The sequence below is a fragment of the Rutilus rutilus genome (assembly GCF_951802725.1).
Source record: "Rutilus rutilus genome assembly, chromosome: 7".
NCBI classification, from domain to species: Eukaryota; Metazoa; Chordata; class Actinopteri; order Cypriniformes; family Leuciscidae; genus Rutilus; species Rutilus rutilus.
In genome coordinates this window covers 29,709,127-29,722,583 of record NC_140221.1, presented here as the reverse complement: position 1 = coordinate 29,722,583, position 13,457 = coordinate 29,709,127, and the positions used below count along the sequence as shown (strand labels likewise).

General features: G+C 38.9%; 1 protein-coding gene and 1 long non-coding RNA gene across 2 annotated transcripts in view; one reads left to right on the top strand and one right to left on the bottom strand.

The window, feature by feature from the left end:
* The window catches only part of LOC311294076 (multiple epidermal growth factor-like domains protein 9), a 95,842-nt gene that overhangs the window by 65,439 nt on the left and 16,946 nt on the right, over positions 1 to 13,457 (top strand). The window contains exon 4 of the mRNA XM_084414737.1: positions 13,287 to 13,436. Within this exon, the coding sequence (XP_084270863.1) occupies positions 13,287 to 13,436 (150 nt within the window). The remainder of the gene's footprint in view (positions 1 to 13,286; positions 13,437 to 13,457) is intronic.
* On the bottom strand, positions 6,140 to 13,303 carry LOC311294083. The gene is made up of 4 exons (XR_014628011.1): positions 13,169 to 13,303; positions 6,673 to 6,738; positions 6,463 to 6,569; positions 6,140 to 6,369 (listed from the first exon to the last, which is right to left on the bottom strand). It is a non-coding gene; the product is annotated as an uncharacterized lncRNA (long non-coding RNA).

Below are 13,457 nucleotides of genomic sequence, written 5' to 3'. Positions count from 1 at the left end.
ATCCAATTTTTTATATCACCTATACATTCCGTTAATTTTGTGAATTGGTACGTTTTGTCAGGGCGTGAAGAAATATAGAGTATCATCAGCATAACAGTGAAAACTAATTCCATGCTTCCTAATGATATCTCCCAAGGGTAGCATGTACAGAGTGAACAGCAACGGTCCTAGTACTGAGCCTTGTGGAATGCCATACTGAACTTGTGATCGATGAGACATCTCTTCATTTACTGCTACAAACTGTTAACGGTCAGATAAGTATGATTTAAACCATGCTAATGCAATTCCACTAATGCCATAATGCCACCATAATTTTCGAGTCTAATTAAAAGAATGTGTGGTCAATAGTATCAAATGCAGCACTAAGATCGAGTAACACCAATAGCGAGATATAACCACGATCGGATGATAAGAGCAAATTATTGGTAACTCTAATGAGAGCAGTCTCAGTGCTATGGTATGGTCTAAATCCTGACTAAAAATCCTCGCAGATATCATTTCTTTCTAAAAAGAAACATAGTTGTGAGGATACCGCCTTTTCTAGTATCTTTGACAGAAAAGGTAGATTCGAGATCGGCCTGTAATTGACTAATTCTGTATGATCAAGTTGCGTTTTTTTAACAAGCGGTTTAATCATAGCCAGCTTAAAAGTTTTTGGTCCGTATCCTAATGACAAAGATGAATTAATGATATTAAGAAGAGGATCTATGACCTCTGGAAGCATCTCTTTCAGTAGCATAGTCGGTATAGGGTCTAACATACATGTTGTCGATTTAGATGATTAAACGAGTTTAAAAAAATCTTCCTCTCCTAAAGCAATTAATGAATCTAATTTTTTCCTTATAGAGACTACAATGCACTCCCTGATGCGATACTGTTGTAGACGGTTGCATAGTTATAATTTTCTCCCTGATATTATCAATCTTATAAGTGAAGAAGTTCATAAAGTCATTACTGCTGTACTGCTTGGAAACTTCTGGGCTTGAAGCTTTATTTTTCGTTAGTTTGTTTATTTTCTTCTAATAGGGTTGAAAAATAAGCAGATCTAGCAGCTTTTAAGGCCTCTCTGTATGCATTCGAGCTCTCCTTCCATGAAATGCGAAATACCTCTAGTCTTGTTTTCTTCCAGTTGCGCTCCAATTTTCTGGCTGCTCTCTTAAGGGTCTGAGTGTACTCGTTGTACCACGGCATTGGACTATTTTCTTTAATCTTCAAGCGAAACGGAGCAACTGTGTCTAAAGTGCTGGAAAAGAGAGAGTTAAAAGTTTCTGTCGCAATATCGAGTTCTTCTAAGCTATCTGGGATGCTTAGATGATGAAACTGATCAGGAAGATTATTAATAAAGCAATCTTTAGTGGCAGAAGTGATAGGTCTAACATATTTGTAACACGGAGTCGGCTTTGCAGCCTTGGCTAAATTAAGTTTACACAAGACTAGATAATGATCTGAGATGTCATCACTCTGCTGTAGAATTTCAACAGCATCATCATTGATTCTGTGTGATAATATTAGATCTAGAGTATGATTACGATAATGAGTAGGTCCTGACACATGTTGTCTGACTCCAGTAGAGTTTAGAATGTCTTTAAATGCCAATCCCAATGCATCTTTTTCGTTATATACATGTATATTAAAATCACCAACCATTAGGACTTTATCTGCAGCCAGTACTAACTGATAGAAAATCAGCAAATTCTTTGATAAAGTCTGTATGGTGCCCTGGTGGCCTGTATACAGTAGCCAGCACAAATCTCAAACGTGATTAAAAAAAGTTTTAATTAGTGTATTTTTCCTATAGATATGGGTTTTGACTTGGTGTGTGCCAAATTTGGTGTTGTTACCGGGGATTTTAAGGTATGGCTGCTAGCCTAGGTGATTTTTTTTTTTTTTTTTTTTTAACCTTCAGAAAACTTGATTTTTCTCAAAATGTACTTTTTTGACTCTTCAAATAGGTGTAGTTCAGTAATTTATTTGTCTGATTCCAACAAATCATATGTCATTTTGAAGGTTTTTTAATAGAGAATGTTTTAATAGAGAAAATAACAAGAACTCATTTTTTAAAATTTGCTCATTGCAACTCGTTTTGCCAGCACAGGTCACATTTATAGTTTATTATATTTCAGCTTTATTTCAGTTACTGAAAATGATTTGTAATAGTTTTCACCTAGTCTTTACCATCAGCCAACTAACTACACCTGGATAATTTCACATGGGCATTGCTTTTTCTCCATGTTTCAAGTTTCCTTTCCTGACCTGTTCAAAGTGCTTTTCTTTTCTTTTTTTCACATGATCAGTCCTTGCATGTATTCACTTTTTTGTCCAAAACGGTTTAAATTTGCAGACACCTACTACATAATGGCAAATTTCAGCCACACAGTAAGTGTCTCTTTGGTCTTTTACTCATTTACAGGCTACGCGTGTTTGATTTTCTCGCACCTGTCTTCATAATTTCACTTTTGCATATGTAGGCACTCACACTCGTTAATGTGGCTCATTATTCCTCTTCCCAGTTCAGTAAATTCATCGCCACTGTCATAATGGTGATTTGTGGACTCACATTGTAGACTCTTAGCTGCTGATATATAAGCTTTCACTACACAGTTTTCAGTCTTGCAGAACCAACTGCACTTGAAGTTCTTCCACCAGTGTATCCTGGCCCGCTATTCAGTAACAGTGCTGCAATTCCCAAATAAACTAGATGTACCGCATCGCGGTACAAAATATGACCGCCGCTCAGGCCTGCACTGGCTTTCCACAAAAATAAATGACGTGGAGTAATTTGGCTGTATTGCGTGTTTATGTATATACCTAAAAAAAGTAATAGTATGTGCATATCTGTCTGTGTGTGTGTGTGTGTGTGTGTGTGTGTATGTGTGTGTGTGTGTGTGTGTCTGTGCGTGTATGTATGTGTGCGTACATGTGTGCGCGTGTGTGTTTGTGTGTGTGTGTCTGTGCATGTGGATTTGTATGTGTGTGTATGGGTGTGTGTCTGTGCGTGTGGATGTCAGTGTGTGTGCATGCTTGCGTTTGTTTGTATTCCTGCATGTGTGTGTGTGACAGTATCATCCTAAACCAGCAACCCTTCGCTCAACAGCACCATCTACAGGCCGATGAGTGTACAGTCACTAAATGTGCACATAAATGAATTTATTTTATACCCCCCCATGGATGAAATTCTACAAAACTTAGCAGAGGATACCCCCAGAGGATGTCAAGTTAATCATACACATGAAATATGGTGCAGTTCTGAACATCTCCACTGAAGATAGGGGCGATTAAAGCAGAATAATATTGCATTTTCATTTTTTATGGGAGGGGCGCAAATCACAAATGAGTGATTATGGGCTAGGTTGATGTGGGCCCTTAAGAGCAACATACCATAAAAATTTCTTCATCCTCGGTGCCACGGTTCAGGTAGTTATTTAGGAAAAACTGCATTTTTTGGGGTTTGGGGGGGCCCAGCGCGGGGGGGGGGAGTGGCCCCCGGGGACCAAACGAAATTTTTCCGTAGAAGTGTAGTGGGGCTACATGCCCACCAAATTTCATGTTCCCCGGTGCTTCGGTGTCCCTGGTATCGTTGACGAAAAATTTACGGGGGCCCCAGCACGGGGGGGGAAGTGGCTCCCGGGGACCAAACGAAATTTTTCCGTAAAAGTCTAGTAGACCAACATACCATCAAAATTTCTTCATCCTCGGTGCCACGGTTCAGGTAGTTATTTAGGAAAAACTGCATTTTTTTGGTTTTGGGGGGGCCCAGCGCGGGGGGGGAGTGGCCCCCAGGGACCAAACGAAATTTTTCCGTAGAAGTCTAGTGGGGCTACATGCCCACCAAATTTCATGTTCCCCGGTGCTTCGGTGTCCCTGGTATCGTTGACGAAAAATTTACAGGGGCCCCAGCGCGGGGGGGGAGTGGCCCCCGGGGACCAAACGAAATTTTTCCGTAAAAGTCTAGTAGACAAACATACCATAAAAATTTCTTCATCCTCGGTGCCACGGTTCAGGTAGTTATTTAGGAAAAACTGCATTTTTTGGGGTTAAGGGGGGCCCAGCGCGGGGGGGGGAGTGGCCCCCGGGGACCAAACGAAATTTTTCCGTAGAAGTCTAGTGGGGCTACATGCCCACCAAATTTCATGTTCCCCGGTGTTTCGGTGTCCCTGGTATCGTTGACGAAAAATTTACGGGGGCCCCAGCGCGGGGGGGGGAAGTGGCCTCCGGGGACCAAACGAAATTTTTCCGTAAAAGTCTAGTAGACCAACATACCATAAAAATTTCTTCATCCTCGGTGCCACGGTTCAGGTAGTTATTTAGGAAAAACTGCATTTTTTTTGGGTCTGGGGGGGCCCAGCGCGGGGGGGGAGTGGCCCCCGGGGACCAAACGAAATTTTTCCTTAGAAGTCTAGTGGGGCTACATGCCCACCAAATTTCATGTTCCCCGGTGTTTCGGTGTCCCTGGTATGGTTGACGAAAAATTTAAGGGGGCCCCAGCGCGGGGGGGGAAGTGGCCCCCGGGGACCAAACGAAATTTTTCCGTAAAAGTCTAGTAGACCAACATACCATAAAAATTTCTTCATCCTCGGTGCCACGGTTCAGGTAGTTATTTAGGAAAAACTGCATTTTTTTGGGTTTGGGGGGGCCCAGCGCGGGGGGGGAGTGGCCCCCGGGGACCAAACGAAATTTTTCCTTAGAAGTCTAGTGGGGCTACATGCCCACCAAATTTCATGTTCCCCGGTGTTTCGGTGTCCCTGGTATCGTTGACGAAAAATTTAAGGGGGCCCCAGCGCGGGGGGGGAAGTGGCCCCCGGGGACCAAACGAAATTTTTCCGTAAAAGTCTAGTAGACCAACATACCATAAAAATTTCTTCATCCTCGGTGCCACGGTTCAGGTAGTTATTTAGGAAAAACTGCATTTTTTGGGGTTTGGGGGGGCCCAGCGCGGGGGGGGAGTGGCCCCCGGGGACCAAACGAAATTTTTCCTTAGAAGTCTAGTGGGGCTACATGCCCACCAAATTTCATGTTCCCCGGTGTTTCGGTGTCCCTGGTATCGTTGACGAAAAATTTAAGGGGGCCCCAGCGCGGGGGGGGAAGTGGCCCCCGGGGACCAAACGAAATTTTTCCGTAAAAGTCTAGTAGACCAACATACCATAAAAATTTCTTCATCCTCGGTGCCACGGTTCAGGTAGTTATTTAGGAAAAACTGCATTTTTTGGGGTTTGGGGGGGCCCAGCGCGGGGGGGGAGTGGCCCCCGGGGACCAAACGAAATTGTTCCTTAGAAGTCTAGTGGGGCTACATGCCCACCAAATTTCATGTTCCCCGGTGCTTCGGTGTCCCTGGTATCGTTGACGAAAAATTCAGTAAGGTGACAAAAAAAAAAAAAAAAAAAAACTTTGACAATCCCTATATGACCGCTTTCGCTAGCTACGCTAGCGGCGGTCATAATTATATTTCAGATGAGTTAACAGTTTTCAGACTGAATTGAATTTGGTGAGTTGAAACCGACAGGATAGCACAAAATAATACAAAGACAATAAACAGACAACACGTCTTTCTATTGTATTGTCTTTGATTATACACTGTGACCAGTGTAGTATGAATCACAAATCACTGCATGAAAAGAGGTGTATACGGACCAGTATATGCCTGTATACACCACACATTTTTGGACGAATCCAGGAGTATTATTGACCAGATATGGGGAATACCACTTGCCCGTATACCGCCGAAATTGTAACAATTCAGATGTATGTTACTGCGGTGTTCTTCCGTGCAACAGCCATTTGTTGCCATGGCAAGTAATCCTCTTAAATACGTGTTTTTCAGGGGGACATTCACACCTTTGTGCCACTCTGTCATCGGCTTTGATCATTCATTTTAAAGATGGATTGGCTGCTTTAAGGGTTAAACCCAGTCCCTAACCAGACAGCAATTGGGCCACTGAGCAAACAGACTTGAATCAAAAGTTAGTTCATTGGTAAACTTGAAATTTATCCCCCCCAAAGCCCTTGCAGCAAAGTGACTTTATTGGTTACATTTAAAATATATCCCTCCCAAAATCCTTACAGGTGAGTGATTTGATTGGTTGCAGGCCAGGTGGCTAGAAAATATATAGTTTAACCAATAATTGATTGTTTGTCTTTATTTGGGAAAAATAGTAAATAATATCTAAAACATAAAACAGTCAGAAAACAACATTTAAAAATACCTTTCAAACAAAGGCATTAAATAACACATTAGATGATGTATCCCAGTCCTCACTGTAGCTCCTATGTGAACCCACATCAACAACATCTTCCTCATCTTACATTGAGCTCCACCATTTCTGTCCTTCACAGTGCTCTTTCTTCATTTGTCTCTGTTGACCTCTGCAAAAACTACAAAACAACATAATGTAACCACTGAAAATACTCACAACAAACTAATGGCCTATTTAAGAAGAGTTACATCATGTCAGTTTCTAAACTTACTGTTTGTTGTCTCACTTTGGCTTTTTTGCCACAACCATGATTGAGTGTTTCAGCTGGGCCTTCCCAGGATGAATCTACGAATACTTCTTCATGGCCTCATTATAAATCTTGCAGGATACGCAAGAGACATCAAATATGTTTAGTAACAGAAAATATTTAAATTGGATAGGTAAAACAATACAAAAATGGATATTAAAAGATTGCAACAACCTTCTGAATTTTTGTTACTGTTTATAATCTCTGAAGATTAGTTGACCCACGCTTGTGTGTAGGATACTGTGGAAAAGAGGAAACATTACCTGAGAGAAAATACAAAATAAATACATAGCCAGTGTTTAATTTTACACATATATTAGTTACACACGTGCGTGCGTGCGTGTGTGCATGTGTGTGTGTGTGTGTGTGTGTGGGAGGGGATAATTTATGAAAAGTTAAGATATATGGAAGACCAGGGCTTTTTGACACACTTTTCACAAGGGAAATATTTCTCAAGGGAGATATTTTAAATGTATGATTGTTTATTTATATAGTTTATAATTATTTATATATAAATACTCTTTGCTAGTTTTTGACTAACAATAACTATTGATCAGTTCCACTGTTATTGTCAAGTCACCTTTATTTATATAGCGCTGTTTACAATACAGATTGCATCAAAGCAGCTTCACAGTGATAACATGAAAATAATACAACAAAGTTTGTTTCTAGAAGAAAATTGCGTCATCGTCAACCTTAAGTAAGGCAGATCAATCATTTTGTTGAATATTAAATGTCCCCAACCAAGCAAGCCAAAAGCCAAGGCAACAGTGGCAAGGAACCAAAACTCCATCAGGTGACAGAATGGAGAAAAAAACCTTGGGAGAACCCAGGCTCAGTCGGGGGCAGTTCTCCTCTGACCAAAGAACGAACAGTGTATGATTATGATTCAGGCAGCATTACAGATCAGAAGTCAGATTGGATCAGAACATTCAGAATATTTATCCAGTTCCATCTGGTTGGAAGTCGGAGTCATCACGCCGGTATGGAGACGAGTTTGTTGAGGATCAGTGCCGATGGCTGTCATGTCAATGAGGCCTTCACGGGGCTGATGAGGCTGGCACTTCAGGGAAAAAATGTGCCCTATTGCCCAGGAAAAGATACACGTTGTAACACTTTGTGACTTTTTTGGGGTATTAATCTCTATTTGTAGAGATACTGCTAGAGAAACCACTTCTCCTCCCTACACCAGTTAAGGACCAGGTTTTATTTTCTGTGAAATAATATGGAAAGAAGAATGAAGTTGGGGGAGAGAGGATGACTTCAAATTATAAACCATATGTTCTCTAATGGCGCTGTCAAAATTAATAAAGCTAGCTATATTTGAGTTCAATAATATTAAGACTATTTTGAGGCTGTTTTGTGAAAATTCCCTGGTTCACCCCCTCCCTCCATCTGAGAACACAGCAAGCACCTTAATGCTGGTCATCAACATATGAAAGGTCTTCACACCTGCAGCCATCAGTGTTTCAACTGTGTATTTTCATGAAACTTCATATTTCTGGTATTTCTGGAAATGTACTGTTCTGTGTAATTTGGCTCAGGATTTTTCCACATACATCCAGCAAACCTGAAATTACACTGCCGTTTACCATGGCCAGATATTACCAGATTCTACCCTTTTCATGCATTGAATAACTATGAGGGAGTTTAAAGAATCGGTCAAAAAGACTAAAAGTATTGTTTGAATTACATTCTCAGTCCTTCAGAGCAATTACTAATTAATATCTGACTCACTTACCGACTAAATGTTTATATGATGTTTTACTGATACACATTCATGGCAAATATTTTGTTGTTTAATATAATTATGCTTGATTTACAGTTGTGGTCAAAAGTTTACATACACCTTTAAGAATCTGCATACAAAAATGCAAGTTATTCTTTTTATTAAGTACTGTTCTGAATAAGATATTTCACATTTACATATAGTCCACTAGACAAAATAATAATAATAGTAATAAAAACTGTCATTACCTGGATGATCCACGACTGTTTTTTGTTTTGTGATAGTTGTTCATCATGAGTCCCTTGTTTACTGCTGGAAAGGGTTCAGATATGCAAAAGATGCTGGAAAACCACAGAATTTGCGGGACCTACAGGATTTTTAGCGCAATTTTCCACCGGACAAAATTGCGATTAACAACTCATGATTTCTGTTCTGTCTGTGCGCACCAATCTTGCACTTCTATCTACTCCTCAACCAGACCACCTAGAGACTTCGGGGTTTCGGCATTATGTTAAGGAAGGTCTAATCTCGGGAACGCACAAAAAAAATCCAGGAAAAGATTTTGGATTTCCTGGAAATTCCAGAAAAAAATTAAGTTTTTTGCAAATTTCTCGGCAACCATAATAGCTATCGAGTTGAAACAAATTGCAATCGATAGCTTCTAAAATTTACAATAATATTAGAATTCCTTTATGCTTCAAAAATTGAATTGTGAGTGTTGTGATCCCATGACGTGAGAAAATTGCGCTAAAACACTCACTGAGTTTTTATTACTTGTTTTTTTTAAGAACAGTGGGCAGTTTAACTGTTCGGGACAAACGAGACAACAAAGGGAACAACCGTCACAAAAAAAAAAAAAACAGTCATGGATCATCCAGGTAATGACACAGTTTTAAGAATCAAGCGTATGTAAACTTTTGAATAAATTCAGCTGTTGTTTTCTCTTATGTGCTATATGTAAACATCTGTTATGTACCATATCTTATGCAGGACAGTATTAAATAGCAATAGCAAACATATGCATTTTTATGATCATTCTTATTTTGTTCAAATAATTAGCATTTTGCAGATTCTGCATGTAAACTTTTGACCACAACTGTAAATACTTGTTTTGTCTACTGCCTTATAGTCGTGTAAATACATCATCATTGATTGCTCTCCTGATTCACTGATCTTGCTACCCTCTGACCCCTGTGTCAGTCTCCTGTTATGAGATGAGAGAAGAGTTATAGCTGGACCAGGGCGAGTGTTTGCATAAGGCTTCATCTGTGGACACACATTCGTCTTCAACACAGGGAAAAGCGTTTGAGCACTAATGATCCTCCTCCTGCTTTACTTTCTAGCCCTGGAGACAAGCCCAGTGGAAAAACAAACTTACACACGCATAGTCGAGTGGGTCTGACAGCAGCCCATCTTTTCAAACACGCATACACAGCCTCTTTGATCTTTGTGCTTTTGGCCATGAGTTGGATCTCTCTAGGGTTCACTTTGTCTTGCACTCAAAGAATGTTTCTGCTTTCATCCCTGAAGACTTTTCATGATCTTGCTTTGTCAATTGATGGACAGACTCTTAAAGTCAGCAATTGATTCATGTTATTGTAATTTTATCCCATGTTTTATCCTATGTTTTTTAAGGCAGTTTTGATAGGCAGCACCTGTAATCCTCTAAGATTAATTCAAGTAAATTTTGTATAAAAACTATACCCGAATTTAACGACATTTTTTAATGCAACATTTATTTAACACTCAGTTCTGCTATGTTTATACTCTTTATAAGCGGTGCTTGCTGAAGTCCAGTCAGATGCTTGTACAATGCTTTTAACAAAACATATACTTTCAAAGCAGAAAAATGCCTTGGGGTGGGGAAAAAAATCCATAAGATGTTTAGCCGAAGAGGAAGAACAACCTTGGGGAAAACCATATATGGGTTAGCTGGGAGAGGCCAACTTCCTTTGGTGAGAAACAGATTACAATAATATACATATGCCAAATAATGTCTAGTTACATATGTTCCATGCCTGGTCATATTTCATTAAATAAATGAAATTATTTAATACATTATTAAGACAGGGATTTTGTAAAGATGTGGTGCACGGCATGTTTGTGCTGCAGACAGCAATGCTACTTCAATTCTTGAAGAGGTGTACTAATACATTTCAATCAGATGAAAAAACCATACCATACCATAGACTTGCATCTTGGGATAAAAGAAACTTGAGAGTATGCTATTTTTCCCAGGCCAGTAAGTGACCATCTAGCAACCAACTAGCAATGCCCTAGCAACCATTCAGAAAACAATAGCTGTAGGCATTGTGTTGATGAGTTTTGATCGGAAGTACCACTTACAGTTTCTTCAGAAAATGTAAAAATCTACAGTAGTTAACCCTCTGATGGTCTTCGTTTAGCAGTCACACTGGGGGCCTTCCCGGTCATAAATGACCGGACACCTAAAAATGAAACTTCCTCCATCCCAGTAAAAACCAATGCAATTTATTTTTGTTCTATAATATTTATTCTTTTTAATTTAGAATTTTGAGACAATTTGATTGAACTTATTAATATTTATGCAATATTTATAGTCCATTTTTTGCCATTGAAAATAATGTGTTTTTTTTTTTTTTTTTTTGATTTTGAAAAAAAAAAAAATTCTATGCAGTATTTTCGGGTAAAATAGAGACTAGGCTTTCATAAAAAAAAAAAAAAAAAAAAAATTCATCAATTTATTAATCATAAAATTAAATAAAACATGTTATTGCATGGGTTTACCACTAGATGCCTGTATAGCTCTAAATGGAGATGTTTGTGAATTCTAGTTGTTTTTGGACCAAATTACTTACTTTTAAGATGTGGATTGAATGTATTTTTTTAGAAATTCTCAAATAATACTTTTTGCCAAGGTTTATAACATTTTATTAATTATTATTTTAATAATTTTAATAATTATTATATTAATTATATATACATATATTAATTATAATTATTAATTATGTTATATTTTTCACTCTTGATGTTTAAGAGCTTCACCCCTTCATTGCTGAGCATTTTTTTTCTGCATCGTGGCTGATTTTTAGAGAATTTTTGTGTTTTTGTCAATTTCCCATTAATTTCCTATGGGGGTAATTTTGACCGAAGACCAAAATCATAACTAATTTTTTTACGACCACTTAGCATGCTCGGATCATGAACTCAGTTTTTTTGTGTGTTCACATACCTAATGCCAGAAAAGTCACCAAGTTTCGTAACATTCTGATGAAGCTGTGATTTGTAAAAATTCAAAACAGAATTTTGTAATCTGAATTTATTGGTGTGTATGTGTATAAACGTGTGTGTGTTTGTATGTGTGTGTGTGTGGGTGGGTGTGAATTTTTTGCACTCTTGATGTTGTAGAGTGTCACCCCTTTACTGCGGTGTACTTTTTTTTAGAATCGTGTCCGATTTGTAGATTGTACAGACAAAAATTCAGAGAATTTTTGTGTTTTTGTAAATTTCCCATTCATTTCCTATGGGTCGGTCATTTTTGACCGAAGACCACGAGTGTGACTCTTTTTGTTTACGACCACTTAGCATGCTCGGATCATGACCTCAATTTTTTTTTGTATTCACATACCTAATGCCAGAAAAGTCACCAAGTTTCATAACCTTCCGATGAAGCTGTGATTTTTAAAGAAATGACCGAGGACCATCAGAGGGTTAAGCAGTGTATTTGTGAAAAAATTAAATAAAAATTATTTGCCTGTACAGCCAGTGAAAGATAAGACAAACAACCCTGAAGAGAAAGAAATCACATTGTTGTATGACTGTCTGTGATATTGGTGTGTCGGAACAAATGTTATAAAGTTAATTCAGATAGTCATTACATTCCAGACACAAATGCAGCATTTATCATTCAGATGATCAAAAAAGCGTAAATGTTTGTGTTGATGAGTTTGACAGCTGTAAAGAAACTCACAGTCAGCTGATTACTAGTGATGCTGGTTTTCATCAGTTGTGACCGCTTCTTGGTTAATTTATGTCATTAATCTTTCTCTGTCTGAGATAATTGCTCACTGAGCACTGCAGTGGTCCCAAATAGTATTTGGACATTGATGTTTGAATGTCTTTGAATTAGAATACAAAAAATCTGATCAAGAGGCATTGGCATTCTTCATTTATCTTAATATTTTTTCTAATCAACCAACAAGTGTCATTTAAAAGGGACAGTACACTCAAATCTGAAAAATTCTGTCATCAATTACTGACCATCATTTTCTTCCAAATTGTGACTTCCTTTCTTCTGTGGAACATAAAAGAAGATAACAGTGTCCAAATGCTTTTTGTTTTAATTTTGAACAGCACATCTTTTGTTTTATAAATTAGGACCTTGTGAAATATTTTGCTTATATTAGTGTTATATTTCCTGCTAAATTTTTGGTTTGATATTTTGTTAGCTAATACAGCGACATTCATCTTTATTTATAGCACTATGTCCAGAAGTGGTGCTTTGTTAGAAATGAAGGAAAAAACAGCAAATGCAAGAAGCCTGATGTACAGCAGAGAAGTGTGTGTGTGTGTGTGTGTGTGTGTGTGTGTGTGTGTGTGTGTGTGTGTGTGTGTGTGTGTGTGTGTGTGTGTGTGTCTCATACTTCCTGAATTATGCAATAACTTGTGTAAGTGTTCTGTTTTCACTTGGATTTTTTACAATTTCAAATCAATATAATAAAAGCAGGTCAAATCACTCAACCTAAAGAGTTCACACAAAAAGATCTTATTCAAATTGTAATACATATATTTGTTTTCACAACCCCCTGTTAACATTTTGTCGTTAGATTTACACTAGCTCTGGCAGGGTCTAAGTTCCTTCCTTGTTTTCATGCACGCTCCCTAGAAATACGTTTGCTCAGTCTCTCCATTTCTTTTTTTCCCTTTGCATCGGTCTTCTAACTTCAGGTTTGTTTTGTCTACCTTGTTTAGCGTCGTTGAACTCTGTTCCCCTCTCGTCCACCTCACTGGACCAAAGTCCTGTCGGTCACAGCTGTGGTTCTGTTTACTCAACCCTCTGTCCCTCCCCCTGTTCTCTCAGGCATCTGTGTGAACTGCCAAGGCAACACCGAAGGACCCAGTTGCGAGAACTGCAGGTATAATTTCTACAGAAGGCCCAGGTTTCCCGTCACAGACCCCTGCATCCCCTGCCCCTGCTCCAGCGTCACCTCCACAGGCAGCTGTAAGCTGGGTGAGTCCTCCTCACACACAC